Below are 25,859 nucleotides of genomic sequence, written 5' to 3' on the forward strand. Positions count from 1 at the left end.
TCTTTTCTTATCCATAGCTAAAACTAAGCACCAATAGTATGAGATTATTGTATGTTCTAGACCCTATGAGTTTATTTAAGCATGGATTTACTAGCAGATAGCAAGAATCATCTAGAAGAAATTTGTCTGCTGCAAGATGTTGCACTGCTGAGTTTTACATTTTTTAGGTCAAACAAGGACAGAACTTATAATAAAAACAAATGTATTCAGACTTTCTTGGGAAGAAAAAGGTCAATGGTTGAATGTCATGACATGTGGTTGCTTATGTTCTGTTTAGCATATCTGAGACAGCCAATCATCCAAGTGCTTTATTATAAGGCACTTCCAGCATAATAACTGATCCATTGACAGCACACAAAACAAGAAAAAAGCACCAGACACATTATTGGCAGTAAATAAAATATACCCCTGCTAAGTGTGCCTGACCTTTGACAATGACTGAGGACAGAGCTTTGGCCTATTTGACTATTGTCTTGGCTGAGTATTGTCTACCTAACTTTGTTATTTAATTTAAATAAGTTTACTTGAATTTAAGTTCAAAGCCTTGCTTCTTTACGAAATAGTCAATATTTCCATTGAAAATGAAGATGACCCACATCTTTGGCATTCTAATGTATTTTAGGTCAAGTGAAATTATTATACAGAATGAGGAAAATAATTATTGATTCAACTTTAAAGTTCATTCTGTAGAGTCAATTACTTTTGTGCTTTATATAATTTGAGAGCAAAAATTTATTTAAAAGGGGCGCCGAGTGGTCTAAAGTGCTCAACGTTACAGATCACTGCCATCTCACCTCTGTCTGCATGGGTTCAAGTCTCAGGTTCGGCCAATGTGGGTATGTGAGAAAGCTTGCCAGTAGCTTCTCGTGGGTCGGTGGTTCTTTCTGGGGTTTTCCTGGGTCCTTCCTCCACCATTAATACTGGCCACCATGTATAGCCTATCTTATGCTGAAAAATGGTGTTAAACCCTACAACAACAACAACAACAACATTTATTTAAATTATTTTTTGGAATTACAAAAGTGATCATTGACCTTTTCGACTAAAACACTACTTTGGGATTATTGTGAATTTTAAACTGCAAAATCTATTTTGTTTTCATGTCTGATTAATTTACCATTCTTATCCTCAAAATGTTGGTACTGTTATGAGTCTATGCTCTTAAAATAAGTAACAGAAAAGAGTGAAGAGATCAAGCTTTGTAAAATTTAACAAATAATTTATTTCCCTAGAATACAAAGTGAAAAATGAGAAAAAGAACTTATGGTATTGCAAATTAAATCCCAAAATAATCCAAGAATTAAAGACATAAGTCCTAGTAATAAAACATCCTGAATAAGACTCAATTCAAGGCCCAAAGAAACTTTAAGGCGATGATATGTCTGTTACGGTCAATGAAGTGCTGATGTGTCAACAGTCTCTTGCTGAATCACAGAAATATTATTCCAGGTTTGAATTCAGTATGAATTCCAATGAATGTCTTTATCCGAGAATTTTATCTGGGCACTTTTTGTATTCCAGAGAAAATAATCACTTGAATTCATTAATTTGAAGAAAATAAACTTCAGCCCAAACTGGTCACAACATAATATAACTTAAAGTGCTAAATGTTAAAGCTTGAGTGGTAAGATCCTCAGTCAAAAGATAATATAGTTCTCTGCTTGACCTCAGGTCACATTAGCATTTCCTAAAAACAACCATTACCTAATGGTAAATATCCTTCTAGAATGATCTAATGAGCCTTGTTTATTTTCAGCACAATAGCCTATACAATTTACTTAGGAATCTCCAAAACCCTGATCAACATATTTACCACTTCTTGTTTACCTGAATAATAATTTGGTTAATAAGCTCATACACATAGAGTATAATGAAGCTATTATTAGTTGTTTACATAAATGAAATTAAAAAAATAAAGTCAATCAGGTCAAGCAGAAATAAACACAATTTTGGACAAGGTCAAGTCCAGCAAACAATGTTACATTACAATAACATGTAATGAAATAAAAAAATTTAAAACTAACAGACAACAAATTAAATATACATAACAGTACACCATTCCATTTCCCAAATACTGTGTTATATTTATTTTAAAGAGTGTTGCTCTCAAAAACCTCTTTATAATATCATGTTCTGAATATGTCTTTATCATTATATCATGTTCCAGATATATGTTGATCATATTAGCATGCTCTGGGCATCCTCCCTCTATCGGCATTCTAGTATTGACACCAGTAACTGCTTTTGGCATTATACTGTTGAGACATATAATACTTTCTGGTTGGAATCTTGATTTCTCACCAACCACCACCCTAGCATTATAACCTCAACTGAAACTTCAGTAAACCTGACTGTAAGGTTCTTTTGCAAGACCAGTGTCACACCTTTGATATCTCTGGCAATACCATCACCAAAAAGGATAAATGATATGGGAGTATTTATATTGTAAAGATTAGAACAGTTTGCTTTAAGTGTGAAGGTACCTCCCTCTAAGAGATAAATAAGAGTAACATCATCAAAAATCAAACTTTTGCCTCAAAATTAGTGGTAATGTTTTACTTTAGTAACTCTTTTAATTTGACTTTAGGCATAATACCTGCAGTGCATTAAGGTGCTATATATAAAAAAAAATGAACTCTTTTGACTACCAGTACATAAGTCCAAATTTGTTGACTGACAAGCTGGAGGCCAAGCTCAACAGTTTTCTAGGATCTTGTATTTCTGTACATGTTACGAGAAATGCATGCCACATTTATTAACTCGACCTGATATTTCAAAATGGAATTTCCTTTTGGAAAGCTTTCACTTTGAGCCACTGCCACATGCTATCATCATTGATTGTACAAAGACCATTGTTATCTTAACCTAAACATAAAAACAATGCTCCATTTATTTTTCCATTTAACAAAATTTCCTAAAACAGACTACTTTGATCAACTATTGCAGGGTAATATAAATGTCACTAGACCACCCTTCATGTTCAACTTCTATATATAATTCTGATAGACTTTCACTACTAAAGCCATTGATTGTTTGGGTATTAGCCATATCTGGATGCATTTCATGCCACCCAATTTAAGTTTGATCTTGAAGTATATTGCTGAAATGAAAGACTCATCTCAAATTTATTTTGTATTGTCTAATTTACTAGGTCTGAAACAATTCATTGATATTATCTATACATTTTCTGTACTGGTACAAATATTGATACAAGAGATGGAGAATAAATACAAAATGATACTTAATTATTTTAATCTTTGGCAGTCATGAATAATTATTAGTCATTTGCTCTGATATTCTTAAACTGAGAATTCATCTGAGACAGCTGTTGCAGGAACAGGCATTGAATTTTTTTAGTGAAAAATGAAAAAGACTACAAATTAACACAATGAGACACTCACAATAAGTGCACTCCCTCCCCCACTAGTTCCATGGTAACTATCTTATCCCAACAGCATGTTCAGCATACTGAAGACATTCCAAATGTGTTCTACATGTATAAGGATTTAGTACTTGAATCATCATTTATGTATGTGCATGTTTCTCTGTTGATTTAAATCTTGTCTGCTTTGGTCAAATTTGGAAGCTACACTACCAGAGTGCCATGAAGTGAAATATTTTACATTGAATTCTCATTGGTGGTTATTGTTTGCTTGTTGCAACAGAGGAAAAGTGGTCATTAATTGATCTAGAAATTAAACAGAGATGTTGCCATGAACACGCCTGTGCTAATGGCACAAAATTTGTACAAATTCGCACACTTGGATAGCTGCAATGTGAGAGAGTTCCTTCTAATTAAATGAAAGTCATTCATGTGAAAATGCACAGATGCAGTGTACAACTTTTATTTAATCATTTACCCTTAAAGTGCTGTTCGCAGCATAATTCATGCCAGTAGAAGTATCATAGCGCTTGTCGCAAAATTGTTTTTTAGCTAGGTAACTATTTATATATCAGGGTTCTTCAGCTTGACAAGAATAGTTATAAAACTATATTTGCTTGGCACATTGTGCCCTGGAACAAGAATTATGTCGTAGTTTGAACATTTCATCAAAGAATTTTTACAAATGTGTCTTTAAAATATGGGCTAAATAGGAATCCCCAAATGGCTGATTCCCAGTGTGGTTCATCTTCAGATAATTTGGTTCAGTAAATGCTAGCTGATGATAGTGATGATGACAATAATTTTTAAAGACAATACTTTTTTAAGTTATGAAGTATATGAGATTATTGGAGCTGGGAAAGTGTTAATGTAGATATCAGTGAGTGATTTTTAACCTGATTATGGTCCTAAATTCGAGTCTTTTCATTTCTTTCCTCAAACAATACAGCCCTGCAGGATTATGTGCTACGAAACTATCTCTATCAGGGTTAAGATAAAATGAATAAATAAAAATGACAAAATTAAATTAAGAAGTAAAGACAATTACCTGATCAAAATACCTCTGTCTGAACAAACAGATTATGGCACTGATGGACATAAAGCCCTAATACAGCATTATGGAACTGATAAGAAATCTGTCATACTATTGAGTAAAGCACCGATTCAACAAAGTGTAACCTTGTCGGAGCTTATGTTAGTGAAATATCTTATTTTGGAGCAGAGGTATTTAAAAGATAATACATGTGAGCTCTGGAAAATTGAACACCATCCCCATATTCAAGCTGACTAATCTAGGTATGTGCATGTCCCTTCTGACAGCACACTGAAAGAAGGGCTCTAAGCAAAGAACAATATTCAAACACAGTTAACAAACATATCAAGCTCAGAAACAACAGATTAATGCTTATACAACTGGAGGCAGGGGTCAAATGATTCATTGATATATCGATGCATCAATACTCTTGCATTACTGATACACATATTAATACAAGAGATGAAGAATCAATACAAATTGATACTTACCCTAGACAAGTTACTATAATATTCAGATGGCATGAAAAATTATTAGTCATTTACCTTTTAATTCTTTAAAATAAGAATTCATTTGAGACAGATGTAGCAGGAACAGGCACTATTTTTGTCAGTAACAAAGAAAAACTTTGTAACCAGATACAGTTGTAGACTGCTGTTCACTCATTGGTGTGATGAACTACAAGGTAATGCACATAAAATTATAGAATCAGTAAAACTATGGGAATGTATAAAACAATTCATTCATGCTTTACATACCATTTGGACATTTGATGACGTGGCCGCTGGATCTTCATATAGTTTCTCACCCGATGTCCCTGTTTTTACATTCTTTGAATTTTCATACTCTTTTTCTCGACAGATGTTTTGCAGTGCCAGTTCAGCATTTTCATAAATGTCTCCTAAAATGAGATACACAATTTTTCAAAGTAGACATCTTAGAGATTTCTTTTCGAAACATTGTTTCTTTTAACTTCATGAAGTAATATATAAGGTTAAAAATAAAATGCTGATGCCCTACTGACCAAAAATAACTGAAATTTAAAATCTATTTCTTTAATTTAACTGCCGTTTTGAAACCATCTGATATTTTCACAGATAACAAAATAGCTGATGTGGTGGCCATACTGGATATCAGGTTGGTATTATTTTCATTTGGGACAACAAAATATCTGTACTGCCATAGTTGCACATGGGTAGTCTGTGTTGTGAGTGCATTTTTCCTTCAGTCCATGCCATATTCAGGTGATTAGCATTATCTCCTTTGTTATCTAGTCAATGGAAAATGCACTAAACTAAGTATGCTTTATACAAGTGTTCATTCAGCCTTTTGCCCACCATGGTGTATGATTACTATATTTCTTTGTTAAATGTGGCTTTGTAGAACTTATGGTTGGTTTCACATTCAAAGTTAAGCCTAATTTGTACATGGGTCATGTTAAAATTTTCCTTTGGTATAAGACTCGTACCAAAACCATTTCATACCCTAATCATTGTTTTCAACCATCATGATTTCTTATTCATTCTGAGATATTAAATTTTTTCGGACAGTTTAACAATGTTAAATTCCATCTCTAACAAAAGTAATTTTGAGAACAGAACTACCATTTATGATGGTTATTGTTTTTCTTCTACTTTTACCATGCTTCATTATCGGAAATAAACATCTAACACTACTTCGACTTGGGTTAACTGTGTTCATCCTCCATGAGGTAGAATAATATCATAAGAGGCATTCTAGTAGAAATAATATGTTGATCTGACTTTCTGTTTTGTAGGAGTAATCATAAGATTTTAAATATGGCTGCTATGGTCATCATATTTGATATCAGATTGCCACCATTACCATACTGGTCCAACTGAACAACATAAAAAAAATCATTCAGTGAAAACACAATATCAATATCACATGCTATTTAGGAAATGTAGCAATACCAAGATGTTAAAGACTGCCATTGTGACAGTTCTGTTGGACATTACATTAGTTCAATTTTTCATTTAATACCAACAGGACAACAAAGGAATCATTTCATTGAGAACCCTATGCTGATGCGACTATTTTATATAGGAGTAGTGATAAGATTTTTGGATGACGGTACCTATGATGGCTATATTGCATATCTGAATAGCACAATTTTTATTTAGAACCAATTAGATGTAATAAGAAGCCATTAAACAAAATAAATAATGTTAATTTGACCATCCATTTAGGAGAAGTAGAGATAATGATATTTTCAAGATAGCTACTGAGGTGGCCATATGAGTTGTAAAACAGTACCATTTTCATTTAAGACCAACTAGACATCATAGGATGACTTCTGATAAAAATCAGTGGCAACATTACTTTCTGTTCAGGACTAGTGAAAATCAGATTATGTGGCAGCCAAACTGGACATTTGATAAGAGCTATTTTGATTACTGATCAAGTATACATCATGAGATGCCTTTTAGTGAGAACCACATGTTGATATGACCATCTATTGAGGGGAATAACAAGATCTTAAATATGGGTGCTGTTGCCACCATGTTAATTATCAGGCTGGCGCCATTTTCATTAAGATCAATTTAGACATCCTAAAAGCTCTTTGGTGAACATCCCAAGTCACTATGGCATTCCATTTATAAGAGATAGTGACACAAATTCTGTTTTCGGATGGGCCTATACTGGATCATATCTTTCTGGTTCATTCTTTGTTTAATTGATATATATATATATATATATATATAACAGTAGCTACCCTCTTAAAGAAAAAGAAAGATTTATGCAAATAAAACATTTATTATCATATTAGTCAAAGAGACATAAATTAAATACTGCATTGGAATATAAATGATACATGTTGTTATATATATTTCATTTAATTGTTTGTTAGCTTTTTCTCCATGATTAGGTGTTATGCATAAATATATTTAGTACTTCACCATGTCCAAAATCAGGTTTATTGTGTACCTGACCAGTAACATTTAATCTGCCAACAACATAATACATAGTTAATATTTCTCTATGAGTGTGACTGAAATATTAAAATCATTATCAATTCAGGTAAACATGATTATGGGTCTAGGACATTGGTATTACCCAAAGGAAATACCTGGCCTACCTGCCAATTCCCTTGTTCTATACTCTAATTTTAGTAATAGACATTCTCCTGCTTCTAATCTTGTGTCTTTTTTTAAATCTTGTTTTTTTTTGAGGAATTAAACATTCCCTATTTTAACATCTTGAAGTAGAATCAGTCTGATTTGTGTTCTGCTTTTTCTTTTGGGTTGAATTATTTATTCAAGATAGTATTCACTAGAAATACAAAGTGATCGCCAGTAATGTTCTTGGTCTGGAACATAAATTTGGAATTATAGTGAATTCAGACAAGAACATTTTTGGATTACATAATTGTGATACATCAAAAGACTGTTATAAGATCATCATAATTCAGACCACTAGCACATTAGCATATTCAAGACTACAGGCACATAATTCAGTATTGGAACTTATTTGAAATAACAATGGAATTCAGTTGGGCTTCATACATTTTGGACTTGTAATTAAACTTTTAGGGCATTTTTGGATTAATTCATAATACTGTAAGTTCATTTTAAATTTTCACTTGTATTATGGGAAATAAATTATTTGTTGAATGTTACAAAACTTGTTGATTTTCCTTATTGTTACTTAGTAAAAGGCTATAGAGTTTTTGAAATTTAAATTCAATCTGTATCAGAATTAAACAAAACCCAGTCTGATTTTATTATGGAGAATTATGAAACATTCATGACGAAAGGTTCTATATAAATTATTAGTGATTCTGGGAATCCTATCCCTATACAAATTTTAAGGGACACAGGGGCTTATCAGTCTTTTATTATTAGGTACTTTGCCTTAGAAGTCTTCTTCTAATGAGAGTGTTCTTATTCAGGGAGTAGAGTGCGGCTTTGTTAATGTTCCTCTCCATGGTGTAAATTTGTCATCAGACTTAGTCTCAGGACCCGTGACAGTTGGAAGTGATATCTTTACCCATAGAGGTTATACGTTTATTACTAGGCAATGACCTAGCTGCAGACAAGATTGTGGTTAATCCTTGAGTAACTGACATGTCTTGTTTGGATCAGAAAGTCAATACTATTGAAAATAAATGCCTGATTATACCCAGCTTGTGCAGTTACTAGAGCTATAGCAATGAAAGCTCTTGGGAATGATGTTGATCAGGAAATTATTCCTATAGCTTATACACATATCTGTCAGGCTTTTGATAAATCACTTTTGCTCCTGGTATGAAAGGGTATTGATCATATTGATACTCTTTATTCTAGTCAGGATGAACAGGAGCAAGATACTGAGATCTCCTGTTTGTTTCAGAGAAATATTAGTGAAACAAAATTGACAGAAGTATTATTTTGTTAAAATTGGGGCACTTATGAGAAAATGGTGACCACCTGAGGAACCCGCTGGTGAAGAGTGGTCTGTGAGTTATCAAATTGTTGTTCTGAAGGCAGGAAATTCTATGTATATCAAATGAAACTTCTTTTAGGGTTTAGAAAGACTATCACAAAATACTGAATCATTTTTAATGGCAGAAAATTAAAACCTTTTATAAATACTGTAGATCTTGTCATACTTGTCAAATGGAAGGAAAACTCAATCAGAAAATCCATATGGCTAATCTGCAACATACTTTGATCATGTTGTAGATTATTTAGGCAATTCCGTTGAAGAATTCTAAAACCTAAATTAGAGTAAAATCTGATAAAATATATTTAATTTGGCTTTCCCACATTTGTTTAATTTGCTCATGGATCAAAATGTAAGTCTGGAAGTTTCCAGAAAGTTATGCATGATTTAGACTGCCACCAATGTAAATCTTCTGCCCTATCACCAAGGGGCTTTAGAAAGATTTCATCAAACATTGAAAAATATGTTTTGCTCATATTATTTGATACTGGAAAAGATTGTGACAAATATCTTCACTAACTTTGTTTGCTGTTGTGGAAAATCAGTTCAAGAACCTTTAGGATTTAGTCCCTTTCAGCTAGTTTTTGGATATACTGTCAGTGAGCAGTTCAAAGTGCAGTTTTTGCCTTATTCGCTACCCTACTGGTCCACAGACACACCCATCTTTGCCTCTAACCCCCATGACAAATTATCCCTCATGCAACCCACTGATGTTTTATCAAATTAATTTTTTCAGGCAAAAGGTGTGACACGAGTGAGCCAGTCATGGGGGCTTAGAGTCCATGTCCTCCAAGGGCTATCAAATAAGGTCCAACTGCCCCACCTTCATACAAATCCAATCTGGACTGATTGTGGAAACAAAAATGCTGCACAGAGAGACAGACAGAATGAGTGATGATATAGTCAGACAGGCAAGACTATGGTAGCAATCAAGAAATACACGATGTGTATAGATTATTTTCTTAACTGACATTCATGGTCTGTAACTGTGCAACTGTGCTATTTCCTATTTGTGCTCAGAATATCTCTGGTCTTCTATTTCCATCAGCAGGGGATCCGAGTGGCCAAGTGGTCTAATGCACTCACCATTCTGGATCACTGCCATTTCACCTCTGTCTGTGTGGGTTTGAGTCTCAGACTCAGTTAATGTGGGTAAGTGAGAAAGCTTGCCAATAGCTTCTCATGGGTCGGTGATTCTTCCCAGGGTTTTCCAAGGTTCTTCCTCCACAGTTATACTGGTCACATGTATAGCCTATTTTGTGCTGAAAAATGGTGTTAAACCCTATTACAACAACAGCAACAATGTATTTCCACCCGCATAGTTTATCATTGATTGCAACCGATTACGCCAGCACCTTTCACATTTAATGATCATTTTTGCCCAACAAGAGTTACCTGAACAAGTGCGTCCTTGTTGAATAACAGTTGAGACCATTCTTTTCTCAGTTGAGTTTATGTTAGTTTAAAACATTGGATGGTGAATGCTACTTCAAAATTGTAAAAAAAATCCCAGAGTACGCTTGCATCTGCTGCTGCAGTTAAAGTTTCAGTGTGTTCATGCGCAAGTGCGATGATTCTAGGGTGACCTTGAGTTAGTTGTGGTACTGTTAGGAGCCTATGCTCTTAAAATAATTAGCAGAAAAAAGTAAAAAGCAACAAGCTTTGTAAAATTCAACAAATACTTTATTTCCTTAGAATACAAAGTGAAAATGAGAAAAAAGAACCTATGGTATTAAGTATTAAATCCCAAAATAATCCTATAATTACAAGCACAAGTCCTAATAATAAAAGTTCTGAATAAACATTAGTGGAAATCCAAATTATATCCAACACTGAAGGTGTTGATGTGCCTGTGGTGGCCTGTGTCATGTTGTTGTACCAACAGTCTTTTGTTGAAAGACAATAATATAATTCCAGGTTCATTATAAATCTCAGTGAATGTCGCTGTCCATTAATATTATTTTCATGTGTAATCTGTATTTTCAAAGTATTCACTTGAATTGAATAATTTGGAGAAATAAATTCCAGCCCAAATGAACTGTTCGATACAACAATAATACAAATTGATCCTGGTAGATCTTAAAGTATGAAAGAATAATTTTTTCAGTGACAGGATTATATAGTCCTCTACTTAACCTCTGTCTCAATTATCATTTTCTAACAAAAAGCTATTACCTAATGGACAAAACCTTCTAGAAACTTCTTAATGTTTACAGAACAAAATGTTAGTTACAATTAGATATTCTGTTACTTAAATTATAATATATAACCTGGACTATGGTGGGTATGACCGAGGAATCCCAATAAAGTAGTTTCCGTGATCACCGTTGGATGTTGTGATCGCGCATGTGTTTATTTAGATCAATGTGTGCAAGATCAATCCAAGGAAATCCACCCACTAGCAATGGTTACATCATGGCCCATTCCTGAAAATTATTGGCATTTATACATATGATATAACTACCTGGGTCAGCATGGTTATACCTGGACACTTTGTGGTTTGGTGGCACGAGTATATCTATGACTAGTCCTGTAACGAAGTGATCCCTTGATAAACCAATGCTGCTAAATGTCAGTGAGCTATTCCAGCTCAATTTAGTCTTGGCCACAAGGTAATTCCCAGACCATACCAAGTGACGAAAAGTAATAGGTAGGGTCAAGCTTGTACACATGCATGGAGGTGTCACAAAATGTCTCAAACAAATCCTTGCGCATTTACAAATAGTGATAGTCGCTGAGGTTTTTGCACTCGAATGCAGACCAAACTTTCCTTACATGTTGGTTATTGGTGGTAGAAATAACTTCGCTTAACAGTTATTAATAAAATACTTCAATCAATGGCAGCTGAGTTTCGACAAATCTGCTCCAATCGTTCATGTGCTTGTATGGATACACACCTTTCCTTTTGATCAGGTTTGTGTTGGCGCAACTACACCATCATATTGCTTGCTAACTCCTTCAGGGATGAATTCATTAACTGATCGAATCAATGAAATGCCATCATCCCAGCTGAAACGTCAGATACTTTTTCTGGGGATCACGCTAATTGGTGGGTCAGAAGCCTACTGCTTCCATGATCAAGTGGCCATTGTACCCATGGAAGATATGATGCACCACAGGAATCTTGTATGTGCCAGTCAGTGAAAGTTTTTTTGCATATCCAGCCTTGAGTGACTGTGGAAAACTCATGAATATTATCACATGTCATAATAATGCATGCTAGTGAATCGAGCTGCTGACGAATCCATTTTGCTGTGAATTAGACTGATCAGAGAATGCCTCCAGTGTGTCTGGAGTGTTAACACACTGACCATGATAATGGACTGGTAGTTCTGATTTGCTGTCATATCGAACCACAACATAACATAACCTGCTTGGAATTTGTTCTGCAACTTGCACAGTCTACTCAATATCAGGTGCATTTGTGTCTTTGTCAGCAGAGTTATGTTTCACTGCAACATCCAGCCATTCAAAATCCACGCAGAACATTTACAGGAATTTCATATTTCACTACATGGTAGTAAATCTGAGAGTATTTTTACCAGGCTAGGGCATGACTGTGCACTGTGGTTTCTCACTCATACCCCTGCAGTAAAAGTTGTGACTGGTGAGCAGTTCTAAAGTGTTAAATATATACATGCTACATCTGCTATTTCTCACTTACTGTGTTGGTTAAGCAGCTGGTGAAGATTCTTTTTATCCATACATAGTGCGATATCGATTCTGATTGTCTCATTTAACTCCATTTAACTCTACAGCAACATATCATTTTGTCCGAGTGGGGGGGATAGTGCCAACGGATAAAAGCCTTTGTCATAAGCGAACACATTTCTCTGATTTAAAGTTGTCACAGGCCTGTGAAACTGCAAGAACTAATCCTTACTCTACTCAGTCCTTAATGAAATTATGTATGATAAAAATACGAAGGAAATGAGTTTTCAGCCTGGTGATGGAGTACTCACTTTTCTACACATACCACAAAATCCTCTGCAGGTTATACATTTGAAAAGAAAGTAAGTGACTTAAATTATATAACTAACACTTCAGGGAGGTGAAAAAGAAAAACACTTTGGCCATATAAATATGTTAAAGGATTATGTCCTGTTAATCATGCAGCCAATTTAGTTGTACCAGTTCCTCACTGTGAGGATTTAAGTGATGGAATGAAACTGGACTGAAGTGACATTGGCATAAGCAATTGTCTGAATTCAAAAATAATGACTAATCTGGACGAGAAATTTTCACACCTGCACCAACAAGAAAAAAAGAAAGAAATAAAACAGCCATTATTTGAATATGAGCACTTGTATGCAGATGCCCCAACGCAAACAAGTAAAATCTACCATGATGATGAAATTGTTTATTCCACACTTTTGACACAACATCCATGCATGATGATCCCACACAAAAAGGAATGTTTGCAAAAAGAAATTCGTTATTTGCTGGAGAATGATTTCATTGAACCAAGTAAAAGTTACTGGAGTTCGCCATGTATTCTTGTTGCAAAACCACATAATACTTTCAACTTGTGGACCAATTATAGAAAAGTGAACAGTGTGACCAAAACAGATTAATTTCCATTGTCAAGAATCTATGACACTATTGACAAAATTGGAAATGCAAAATATGTCACTAACTTAGACCTTTTGAAAGAAGTTTGGCAAATTTCACTGATCGAAAGGGCGAAGGAAATTTCTGGATTGGTAACAAGCTGGCTGACTCTCCCTTTTTGGAGCAGTTTCTGAATCTGCTGGGCTATAGAAATTTGATAGGTGGCAACCTGATTATTCTTGGAGATTTCAACTTTCACTTTGATTGTCCCGGAAACCCAAATACATCAAAACTCATAGATTCTATTAATGTTTTCAACCTCAAACAGTCAGTTAACCAACCCACCCATAAACATGGTCACATCTTAGACTGGATTCTTCACAGACCTGATGATAACATTCTACGGTCCTCCCTGGTATCCCATGACCTTGCATCAGACCACCTCTGCATTATATGCCATCTTGACATATCAGTCCCTAACCCTCCACCTTTATCTGCTACTAAGAGAAATCTCCGTATGATAAATAGAACCAAACTAATGCTGACATCCAAGCTAACCTAACAACTTGCTTACCTCCTACCGCAGAACAACTCGATAACTGCCTGCGTTCATTGCTTGACAAACATGCCCCAGCTACCAAGTGCAGAGTATCAATTCAAAAGTGTTCTCCGTGGTATAGCAGTGTTAGGGACCAGCTTCGCACTGCTGAAAGAGACCGCCGTAAAGCTGAAAGGCTTTGGCTTTCCACCAGACTCACTATTCATAAGCAAATCTATGAAGCTGCTAAGAAGAATGTCACAAATATAGTTCATGCAGCGAAATCAGCCCACTACACTTCTAAGATCATGGAAAGTTCCAGCTGCAAAGAGCTCTTCGTGATTACTAACAAGCGAATGTGAAGGAACAAATCTACACCACTTCCAGCTACCTTCTCTCCAGTCGACCTCCCGGACATGTTTGCAAATTTCTTCCTTGACAAAGTACAAACCATTAGAGATAAGCTTGATGCCACAATTTCAATTGACTCGTCGTCACCATACAGTTAGGATATAGAATTTGAGCGGCAACCATTAGCAGCATTTGAACCTGTTTCTATGGATTTCCTATGTACAATCCTGATGAAGAGTGTACCAAAGTCATGTGAACTTGATCCAATTCCAACATCACTGCTGCTTGAGTGCTTAGATCCAGTATTGCCTTCACTAACTGATGTTATTAATACCTCTCTCTCATCAGGGGAATTTCCATCATTTTTTAAAACTGACACTGTAAAGCCTCTGCTGAAAAAACCATCACTTGACCATAACGATTTAAAGAACTACCACCCAGTTTCTAATCTCCCATTCATATAAAAAATCTTAGAAAAGGTTGTTCTATCCCAGCTTGTATCTCAACTGAATTCAAACAGTCTTTTTAACAGTGTACAACCTCCATATCGCCCTTGCCACAGTACTGAAACTACTCTTCTAAAAGTAGTTAATGACATTCTCTCTGCTTTGAATAGTGGAAAGATTACAGTCCTCACCCTCCTTGATTTTTCTGCAGCATTTGACACAAAAGACCATGATATATTACTTCACCATCTCCAGCATGTATTTGACATTCATGATACAGCCTTACTGTCGTTCAAGTCCTACTTGGTCAACAGGATACAAATTGTATCTGCAAATGGAATACACTCCAGCCCAGTTGATCTATGGTGTCATGTTGCACAGGGGTCTGTTCTTGGACCTGTTCTCTTCATTCTGTACACTCAGCCGCTCTCAAGTGTCATAGATCATCATCCAGTGTCTCACCAATTGTACGCTAATGACACCCAAATATACAAATCTAGCCACCCAACTGAAGTTGATGCTACCATCCAAGGTGTAGAGAGGTGAATTTCTGATGTGAAATCATGGATGACATGTAACAAGCTGCAGAAGAATGATGATCACAACACAAAGACTTTCTCATTCACATCCTTTACCTCAAACAATAAATATCAGCAACACCAACATTAAATTCAATTCTGTCTGGTTCATCTCAATACCTGCTCCAGAAACTTCAAAAAGTTAAAAACACAGCTGCTCGGATCATATTTAGAGTACCACGATCAAAGCACACCTCCCCGCTGCTCTGTACCCTACGCTGGCTATCCATTCGATCCAGAATCAAACACAAAATTTGTTCTCTGTGCTACGTTTCACTGTCGGACTCTAGTCCAACATACCTATCCGACCGGATCCATGTGTACACACCAGCAAGATACTTATGCTCCTCTTCTGACAAACGTATACTCATGATTCCCACTATGAAAACAAAGTCATATGGACAGCGTTCTTTTGCATATCAGGGCCCAGCAACGTGGAATAATTGCCCACTGAACTTAGACATAAAGACAGTGATCCCATTCAAGAGTGCTCTCAAAACTCACTTATTTCAACTGCAAGAACAAACTTGAAGATCTAATAATGTTTCCTACCTTAAATATTCTCAGCATGTTTTTTCTATGTTTTCTAATTTCATTGTGTTGTTTTTTTTAATCATATCATTATACGTTTTTTTATCTTATAGGTGTTGTCTAATGTTGTAATGCGCTTAGAGCTTCTAAAGATTAGGCGCTATACAAAGTCCTCATTATTATTATTATAACTCCAAATGGAATTTATCCATATAAAATTATACCATTTGGGATGACAGATTCGCCTTTAACTTTCCAACGTTTAATGAGCATGAACACATATACAAATACAGATTTGTTTGCAGATGATGCAACCTTGTATACATCTAGTTCTGATACTGAAGTTATCCAAACAAGATTAGAGTCCAAAACTGGGCACAACAAAACAGGATGGTAATTAATGAAGGTAAAACAAAATGTATGATTTTGGGGACATCACAAAAGCTACACAAGTCAGAGAACTCAAAATTATCTCTTGCAATAAATAATCATCCATAAGAAAATGTCAAACATGAAAGGCTTGAAGGTGTGTCTGATGATAATAATTTATTATGGAATGACCATATTGATATTTACCTATGGAAACTCGCAATGTATACCACAAGTCATATATTCTTCCTACAATGGATTATTGTTCTGATGTATGGGGAAACTGTGCTAAACCTGAGCTTGACAGGATTTATAAACTTCAGAAACGAGCAGCATGTGTAATTTTAAATGTATCTGTTGATCATCCCTCAAAAGCATTATTTACAGAACTCAAATGGTTCACAATATATGACATTATATATTTTCTCAAGGCAGTTCTTTTATATAACTGTCTACCTGTCTACATAGAACTGCACCAGAGTATCTTCAGGACTTATTCAGGCCTTTTTCAACACAATACAGTTGAGATCAATATCACATGGAAACCTTCTAGTACCAAAACCAAGAACAGAGCAATTTAAAAAGAGTTTCCAATGCTCTGGTACAGTTCTGTGGAACAGGCTTCCACTACATGTAAAATCTGCTGAAAATATTAGCGTATTTAAGAAAAGATATCATGAGCATGTATGTATTTCTAATAGATAATGGAATTTAGTATTTTAATACTAAACATGTTAAAATAAACACTAATTATTGCTAGCTTCATATAATGTGCATTGTTATACTTTCCTTAAGAGGGCCTCAAGGGAGAATAGTCCTGGACTAATGAGTCACCCTCTATAAATAAAGCATTATTATTATTATTATTACATCTGGTCTAGATAATTGTCACGCTTACATCAATGATGTCATCATTTACAATGGCACCTATAAGATCACTTGGAAATAATGTTTTTATAGACTCAGCTATGCTCCATTTCTTCAGAAAGACCACATATTTCACAAAATGACAAGCATGCACTTGTGTGGCTTCACTATTGCTAACAGCCGTCTGAAACAAATAGGAAATCCCAGGATATTATTCCTGTTTGACAATGAGTGATTGTCTTTTACCACCCTGATTAGAATGAAGAAAATGAGTAGACAAAAAAGTCACACTGTCATCAATACTGCTTGACTGATCCAAACTAGGAGCAAATGTAACCTCATTAAAAGACCGACCCATAACTTCAAGATGTCAACCTTAGTCCCTACCACAGAGACAAAATTCATCTAAGCAGAAAAGGAACCTCTCAACTACTGAGAAATATTAACATGTATGCCCCATTTTCAAGCACATTAATGAAGAGTGTTGTCTCAACTGTAGCAGCAGAGAGGGCGATCAGACCACTTTAGGGAATGGTCACCCTTGTTTTTAGACAAAAAAAAAAACAGTGACCCTTCATAGAGGTCAATACCACATCTACGATTATTGTTTGTCCCAAACAGAATTGTAGACGGGCCCTCTCTGCTGCTGTGTTAATTAAAAAGTTGCTATATTAAAAATAATGGTACATCCAGAATCTCATACTGCAAGAATAGCACAAGAGAGACTAGAAGCAATTAAAAAATTTCTTCCCGTGCGAGATTCATTCAGAAAAAATCTGCAAGCGCAGCAAGAAGCACAAGTTGAGTATGAAGAGGACACTAAAAAACTGTTTAAACCTGTCACTGCAGCTACTGAGAAAGCTTCAGTGGTTGTTGAAAAAACTATATGGGGGGATATTGCGGAGGAAGATGAGAAGAGGAAAAAGGGTATTTTTCCGGTATTAGAACAAACTGCGGCACAAACTAAAAAAATAGCAAGAAGAACTAAACAGACAAGGAAGATTTTACGAGATCTTCCAACTAATACAGCTGCAGCTCAGCCTTCACCTGTTGGTGAGGAAATACTTGAAAGTATTGGAAAACTTCGTACTGAAGTCGCCGATGTAAGAAAAGAACATGCATCTAAACCCAAACCAGCAGGAGAAAACTTAGAATTAATTGCAAGATTTAATGAAGGGGTTGTTGAAGATATTAGAAATACTGAAAGAGAAAAATTACCTGAAATGGTATTATTTGGTATATTTAATAAATCTAGTATTATAAAACCCAGTCATGAAAAAGTAAATGATGATAATTTCATTAGATGGATATATCGCGTATATTACAACAAAAAACAAGCTAGAGGTTCAGAATACGAAAGTCTTGGTAGAGAAGTAAAAAGACTTTATAGAGAGAGACTGGAACAACTAGAACAAGAACAACTCTGCCAGCGGAAACTTCCTCCACCTTTACAACGTAAAAAAATTTCTGCGCCGGCAATGACAATTCACTGGTAGATTCACCACATGGATTTCGAAGAAGTGACTCACCTGACATACCCCCGGTCATCACTGAAGTACTTTCTCCGGTAATGCAACCACCAGTATTTAAAACACCTCAAGATGAACCTAAAACAGGATCTGGTTTATGTCCTGATAGTATCATCAATGATGTGTCACTGTTAGAGGTTCTCATAGGAGGAAAACGTGCCGGAAATAATTCACCAGAATTAATTAATGAAGCAGCTGATATTTGTTGGCAATTATTTCAAGGTGTTATCATGGATATCGGCGTTTACCGAGAACTTATCGATGAACTTGTTGATGACTAGTTGTTAAATAAATGGTAAATAAAAATAAGATGATCATACATAATAATCATCGCAAACCTGTACAGGTTAGAGCGGTAAACTCACGATTACCAATCTACAGAGCTACTTACGGAGATGGACTTGGTGATGTTATTCAGGGATTATTTACAAGGATAGCTCCAAAAGTAGCACCCGTTGCAAAACAATTATCGATGAAAGCCATTGATATTGTTCGTGATAAAGCTCCTAGTGCAATTGTCAATGTTGCTGGTAATATATCAAAACTCTCATTGTGGATGCCAGTAATGACACCATCAATTACTGAAGAACAAAAATTAATTTCTTTTATGGATCAAGGCGGTAAATCATTGATATCATGGTTAACAGTAACCACAGATGCTGTTCAAAGTTCTGTTAATGGTTTATTTACATGGCATATAGCATCACAACAAGGTGTTTCTGCACCATGACATATTTTTATCACACTGCAAAATAATGCCCGGACGAATAATCAAGAACGTTCACATATGATATTTGACAACCTTGGAGTTAATGAAGTTTCCTTACGGATAAATGGACATCAAGAACCAGCTGAAGATATATTGTTAAATTTTGATCAAAATCATGTAGCGCGTGCATATCATTGTTTGATGTCATTCATGGGATGTGATCAAAATATAGATACTGGTTTGCAAATATCACAACTAGATTTTACAGGTCTATATCCGATTTATTATTTTTCGCTGGAGCATCTTGATTTATCCAAGCAATCTGTCGTTGATATACACTTTCGAGCTCGTGTTACTAACCCTCCTCCTGATATAGCTGGTCCACCTCTTATTCGAGGCACCTACAGAGCAATCACGGTCATACTTAGCGATAAAGCCATGTTACTTGAAGGTGGTAGTGGTCGAATGAGAGTCGTTGATGCACCAGTTTAAAATCTTTAATTATTCAGAAAAATATTATTTATATAAAAATGTTGTATAGTCATGTTAATGTTACTCTGACTCCTGGTCAGGTAAAAAAGCTTCAATCAAAAACCGCCAACAAATGCGGAACTAAAATATCACTAAAATGAGATCAGATTAGTGGTGGTCCAAACAAATTATCATTGACAAATAATCAGATTAAACATTTCAATAAAGCCCTGGAATAAAAAACTGGAGTTCAATTTCATCTTTCCCCGAGCGCCATCAAAGACATGGTTAAAATAGGTGGTATATTTCCACTTCTTGCAGCTATTCCAGCGTTAATAGCTGCTGCTGCTCCAGCCGTAGCAAAAGCAGCCGCGTTAGGTGCTGTTGGAACAGCTGCTGGAATGGCTCTAAAGAAAGCAACAGGAAATGGATACAAAAAAAAAGGGACACGGTCTAAGATTACCGGGATCTCGTTGGGGGAGAGGTCTAAGGCTTCCACGTTAGACGTTCCAGCATCAAATTTTGATTTACTTGATGCTGCTAAAAAATTAAAAACAAAAGCCTTTAGAGGTGTTTTTATGCGAGATCAATTACCGGAACAACCAAACAAACTCGAAACAGGTATTATTAATCTAGACTCGAATTCAGGACCCGGTACTCATTGGGTATCATATGCAGTTGATCCACGTGGAATCGTTTATTTTGATTCATACGGGTTAGCTCCACCCGTTGAATTTATCAAGTATGTCGCACCACTTCACGCAAGAACCTCTGGTTATAAAGTTTGGTATTCAACGCTACCCACACAAACAATGACAGATCCGCCAATATGTGGCCGTGAAGTAATTAATGTACTCGACGCTATATCAAAATCATCCAAACCACTACATAAAGTTGCGCATGATTATGCAAGTAACCGATTCGTTGCGCGTAAAGCGTTTTAAACAACAGGTCTTATTATAATAGTTGATATTTACGGAAGAAGATCCTCACACGTTAGGAGAACATCCGGCGATGTTGATCTGTCGAAGTATGCGACTAAAGATGAACTTGCTGGTATCATGAACCTGGCTGGAGTTGACCCAGATGAGGTTGTTATTTTTCAAGATCGATATGGTAAACTAAAAACGAGCAACATCAGATGGAATGATATAGTTCGACGAGTACTCGGTGCAGTTACGGATAATATTCCCGTGTTTACTGACAGCGGCAAAATCAGAGATTCAAGTATATCATTTACAACCATCAGAGATGAAATTCCAAGAAGCGTTGCTAATCGCGTGAAAAACACCGGCGACACAATGACGGGTGAACTCGGCATGAACGGAAATAAAATAGTAGTTTTAAGAGATCCAACATCTGACGAAGACGCAGCAACAAAACAATACGTCGACAACATGGATGGAAAACTATCCATGCTGCGGGCCGAGTATGATGTTCACGTGGGCGCTTTTGCAAGATTTCGAAGAACCGCAGAAGAATTCTTCGGCACTCCCCACACCATTGACATAAAACTCGTTGATATCAAAACTAACTAACCTAGACACGATCAAACGAACACAGCAAGATATCGTAGCGGGGATTCCTGAGATCGTTAACAAAACCAATTTGATTAAAATTCCAGCTGGAATAACTCCCGGACATATCACAAACATCGTATACACGGTATCATCGGGATTTGCAACATGGTTGCAGCAAAATAAAACTATCAAATATACCGCAACAGTCACTGGCGTGTACAGGTTGTCCGTGTTCAGTGCTGCAAAATTTGAAATATTTACAACGTTTCCATGGCGTCATTCAACCGATAGGTTTTCGGGGGTTGTATCTGTTATATTAAATAGCGAAACCGAAGAAATATTTATTCTGGAAGCAGCTGATAAGAAATTAACCGCAACATCTTACTGGTGGTGTTTGGAATTTGTAGCTGAAACACCTCAATTGGTTACTGCATAAAAATAGATGGATGGTGCACAATACAGGTACAATCAAGCGCGTGAATGGCAGGCGGCGCTAAAAGATCAAGTCGATCAATATACAGTAAAAGTACAAAAATATCGACGACGATTAGTTATCGTTGATGTGATTGTTTATTCAGTATCTGCTGTTGTTGCTGGAACCGGTGTCATATTATCAGCAGTGACAATGATGGCACCAGCAGCTGTAACTATTTGTATTTCAGCAGCAACAACTATTGCAGGTGTGCTTAATATCATCGCAAAAAAGATATGTACTTGCACGAACGAAAAATTATCCGATTACATAATAAAATTACACACAGCGACGGTAGCATACTCGAAATTATCCTCGTTGTTATCAGCGAGTCTCAGTGATGGAATTATATCTGATTTCGAGTTTTCAATGATAACTAAAATATACGATGAAGGTATCGGTATTTAAGATACAAGTATTAATACTGACAGAATTACTCCAGCAGATCGTGACCAACACAACTCCACCAAAGATAACGATGATCTCGGTAAGTTCATCTGATCCTGAATTTAGTGTTAATTTTCCTACTGCAATTCCAGTAAAAGAAATAGCACTAGCGCAATTACGGGTATATTACAGCTGGCCAAATATCAGATCAAAATCATTTCATGGTACACCAGCAAATAATTTGCTTGTATTTGCTAATAAAAATAAACCCGATGGAACACCTGACTGGGTTGTTGTTGGAATACCAACTGGTAGTTATGAGGTCGAACAAATCAATGATGAATTTGCTCGTAGAATAAAATCAATAACAGGAAAAGAAGCAAAAATATCAATTAATGTTCATGAGCCGACCCTGTCCTCGACGATTGAAATACATTCTCCCGATTACGTCGTTGATATTTATCAATCCACGATAAGATCCGTACTAGGTTGGCCTGAAATTCCCCCGGTGTATGAAGGACCACCAGAACCAACTAGGGATGATTTTACATCATCGAAAAGTTTTCATCATAATATTAAAATGAATTATACAAGTTTCTGGTGGAACATAGAAAAACGTGTATGGGATAAACGGGATCAATTTCGTGTCGAGTGAACTGGTGAGTACTACTGGCTCTTACACAACGTTGATGGTGGTAATTCATTTTATGATATAAATATCAGTAATGTCATTCATATCATAAATTCAGATCACGAAGAACAACTAGACAATTTACGTGATAGTTTTCGAGAATATTTGTCTGATTTTACATCTACGCGTGAAGAAATTATTAAACGAGTAGAAATTTTAAATAATATAGCTGACACTATTGAATATTTTCATAATAGAATCATAAACCTGGTTTTTGAATCATCGGGCGATCATAGAAGATTTTTCGCAACCAAATACAAAATACCCGAAGCTGGCATTGTAACGTTTAAGTTTCCTGATTATAATCCAGATAAATTAAGAAAATCTGTCAATGATGTCATTGATGAATATTTTCCTAAAATACTCGATGCGTGGAAAAAACTAGCACCACCTCCAACTGTTTTCAGACATAATAATGATCCACAACAACTGGGATATAAAGTTAGCATCAGAGAAACTACGATCCCTGTATCATCTAAGTGCATCATATTGATTGATCAAAGAACCACAAAAAATGTTATATGCGTTTGCAGAGGCATTAACAAAGCACATTGATCAATTAACTTGGGAGTGACTTTACAGATGGAAGGTAATAAATTAGGGCAGGCATTTGATCAGAATATAAAAATATTTATATAGTATGGTGCAAGAAAAAGTATTGTCTTTGATTAGATTGCCCACTACATCTGAAGTGGCTGAAACTTTTGATGAGTTTAGTTCTAATGAGGAAGACCTCCAAGAGTAAACCAATTAAATTGATGGTTTGGTCCTATTATGTAAGAACGAAATCTGAACAGTTTTGCAAATTGATATTCCATGAGGGAGAAGAAAAGCAGAGATAATATAAAAGGAAATTATAATTGCCTGTTGATAAACATAAGCAACCAGAAAATTTTGATGAACTTTACAAGACTTTTGACATTACTGGGTATGTATGTTAGTCTGACAAACTTCATGTTGGTGCTATATTCAGTAATGGGTCATTTGAGTTTATTGATGCAGACTCTTCTCTGAAAGATATTTTATCTGGTGCTGCAAAGGAATTTTGCTATCAGGACCCAGAAATGGCACACTAAATTATTTGACAATGGCTGTTCTACAATTTTGTGTTAATATTGGAAGACTAGCACTGATTTTTGTATAAAATACCACTAGAGGCTTTCAACGATATACAATGCCAGCAATCAAGGAAACAATGGCATCTGCCCACCTCTTGTTGATATTTTATGACTCCCTTTTAAAGTCCAGAAAAGCAAAAGCTATATCTTAGATATACGAACACATCCAGCATGTTTTGAATCATTGGATTTGATGCTCCAGATGGTACTATGTGAGTTGGTGCACTACTCAGTGATGGATCATTTGAGCTTATCTAAGGGTAGATGAATTTAAGACACATTCTCTGTGAGTACATGGATTTAATTGTTAAGGAGTATTATGATAATGCACCGGTTTATTTAGAAAACAATTGTGTTGTATTTCAGATCAAGATCGATGAAGATCTGTCTATCATGTGCTTATGCCCAATTAGGTAAACTTCCACATATATATATATATATATATATATATATATATATATATATATATATAAAGCTCAAAGGCATTAATATGCAACAAATGCAATAGTCTATGTCTTGGAAAATATGAACTCTGTGGCAGAACATGCCACTATGAATACTGTAAAAAACATATATGAGTGTTATGTACTGGTCCAGGTGCTAGGCCATGTCTTAAATGTGGCATAGGAGTCAATTATGTAATCAGCTCTTCTGGCCATATGAATCTGTTCTTGAATTTTACTAGGCACGTTAAACACAAACATATGTGATTTAACAGACAACACATGAGACTGTACAGATATATGTGATTTCATACTCTGATCCTGGTAATATACAAAACCTAAAACAAGTTCTTGAAGAACAGACTTCTTAATTAAAGACAGTTCCCCCTTATATTAGCATGCCTACCATGCCTCAGCTCAAGCATATTGCACAGCAGTATGGAATACACATACCAACTGTGACATGTTGTTCCTAGATACCAAACTTATTGACAACTCATCCTGGGTCAACTGCACAATGCTGTCCACCTTATAACTCTCCAGATACTGAATAAACTTGTCTCCGAGTGGCTGTAATGGTACTGGCTGTGAAACATTTTTTCTTGTCAAACTGCATTCGCTGCTTGTAATCCAATCATACATGTGATTTCATTGTTTAATCAGCAATAGGCTCATGTGCCTAAACTGATCCCTGACAACTTTAACATCCTGATATATTGTGGCACTGTTGCGCATGGTCTTGGAAATATTCATTGAACTTGGTGTGCCTCCAAACTCACATTGGATGAATTTCGTGAAATGTTTGCGTGCATCACTAAAGACCTGTATATTTTCTCATCATTGACTGGAACCTACAGGGGTAAATATAGTGCAGGTCTGGTCACGAAGGTCAATTTAACAATAAAAAAGAACAATATAAAATGTATGCCAGTGATATTTTAGAAGAATGTGGAATGCAAAACCGTGAAGCTACTCCTGGATACCAGAAACTGCTTCCTGTTATAGTAGACCATAAAAAACAGAAGTCAAAGGTATGTTACAGTTGCGACAAACTGCACGAGAAGACCTCACAGCGGGCTTTGAACAAACATATGCTCTGCTGATGAAATCCACAAAGGAAATTGCCAAACATGCCGAGGATATTAACAATGCCACAGGTGCAATAGCGGAAGAAGTGGCAGCGCTAATTGGAACATAATAACTCAGTCTGACTCATAAAATAGCTAGATGCACTAAGACTGTTAAAAAAGCAACAAGAAAAACTGATACCAGAGCGTCCTGAGGTTGAACAAGAAGAGGCTGAGGCAACTACACCATCCAAATACAAGTGAAAGTCGTCACGTAATGGAATGTTTAACAAGTGTGGCAGTTAACAAATTGGAAAAGATCTTTTAGCATATGCAGCTAATTTTCCAAAAGACTGAACA

At 35.8% G+C, this 25,859-nt stretch overlaps 1 protein-coding gene across 1 annotated transcript in view; it reads right to left on the reverse strand.

Annotated features, from left to right (window-relative positions):
- Nucleotides 1–25,859, reverse strand: part of LOC149806802 (cell adhesion molecule CEACAM1-like) — a 183,039-nt gene that overhangs the window by 5,257 nt on the left and 151,923 nt on the right. Inside the window, exon 8 of the mRNA XM_089957871.1 lies at nucleotides 5,174–5,316. Coding sequence (XP_089813997.1) covers nucleotides 5,174–5,316 — 143 coding nt within the window. The remainder of the gene's footprint in view (nucleotides 1–5,173; nucleotides 5,317–25,859) is intronic.

Source organism: Sinohyriopsis cumingii, chromosome 1 (assembly GCF_028554795.1).
Source record: "Sinohyriopsis cumingii isolate HCF-2022 chromosome 1, ASM2855479v2, whole genome shotgun sequence".
Classification (NCBI taxonomy): Eukaryota; Metazoa; Mollusca; class Bivalvia; order Unionida; family Unionidae; genus Sinohyriopsis; species Sinohyriopsis cumingii.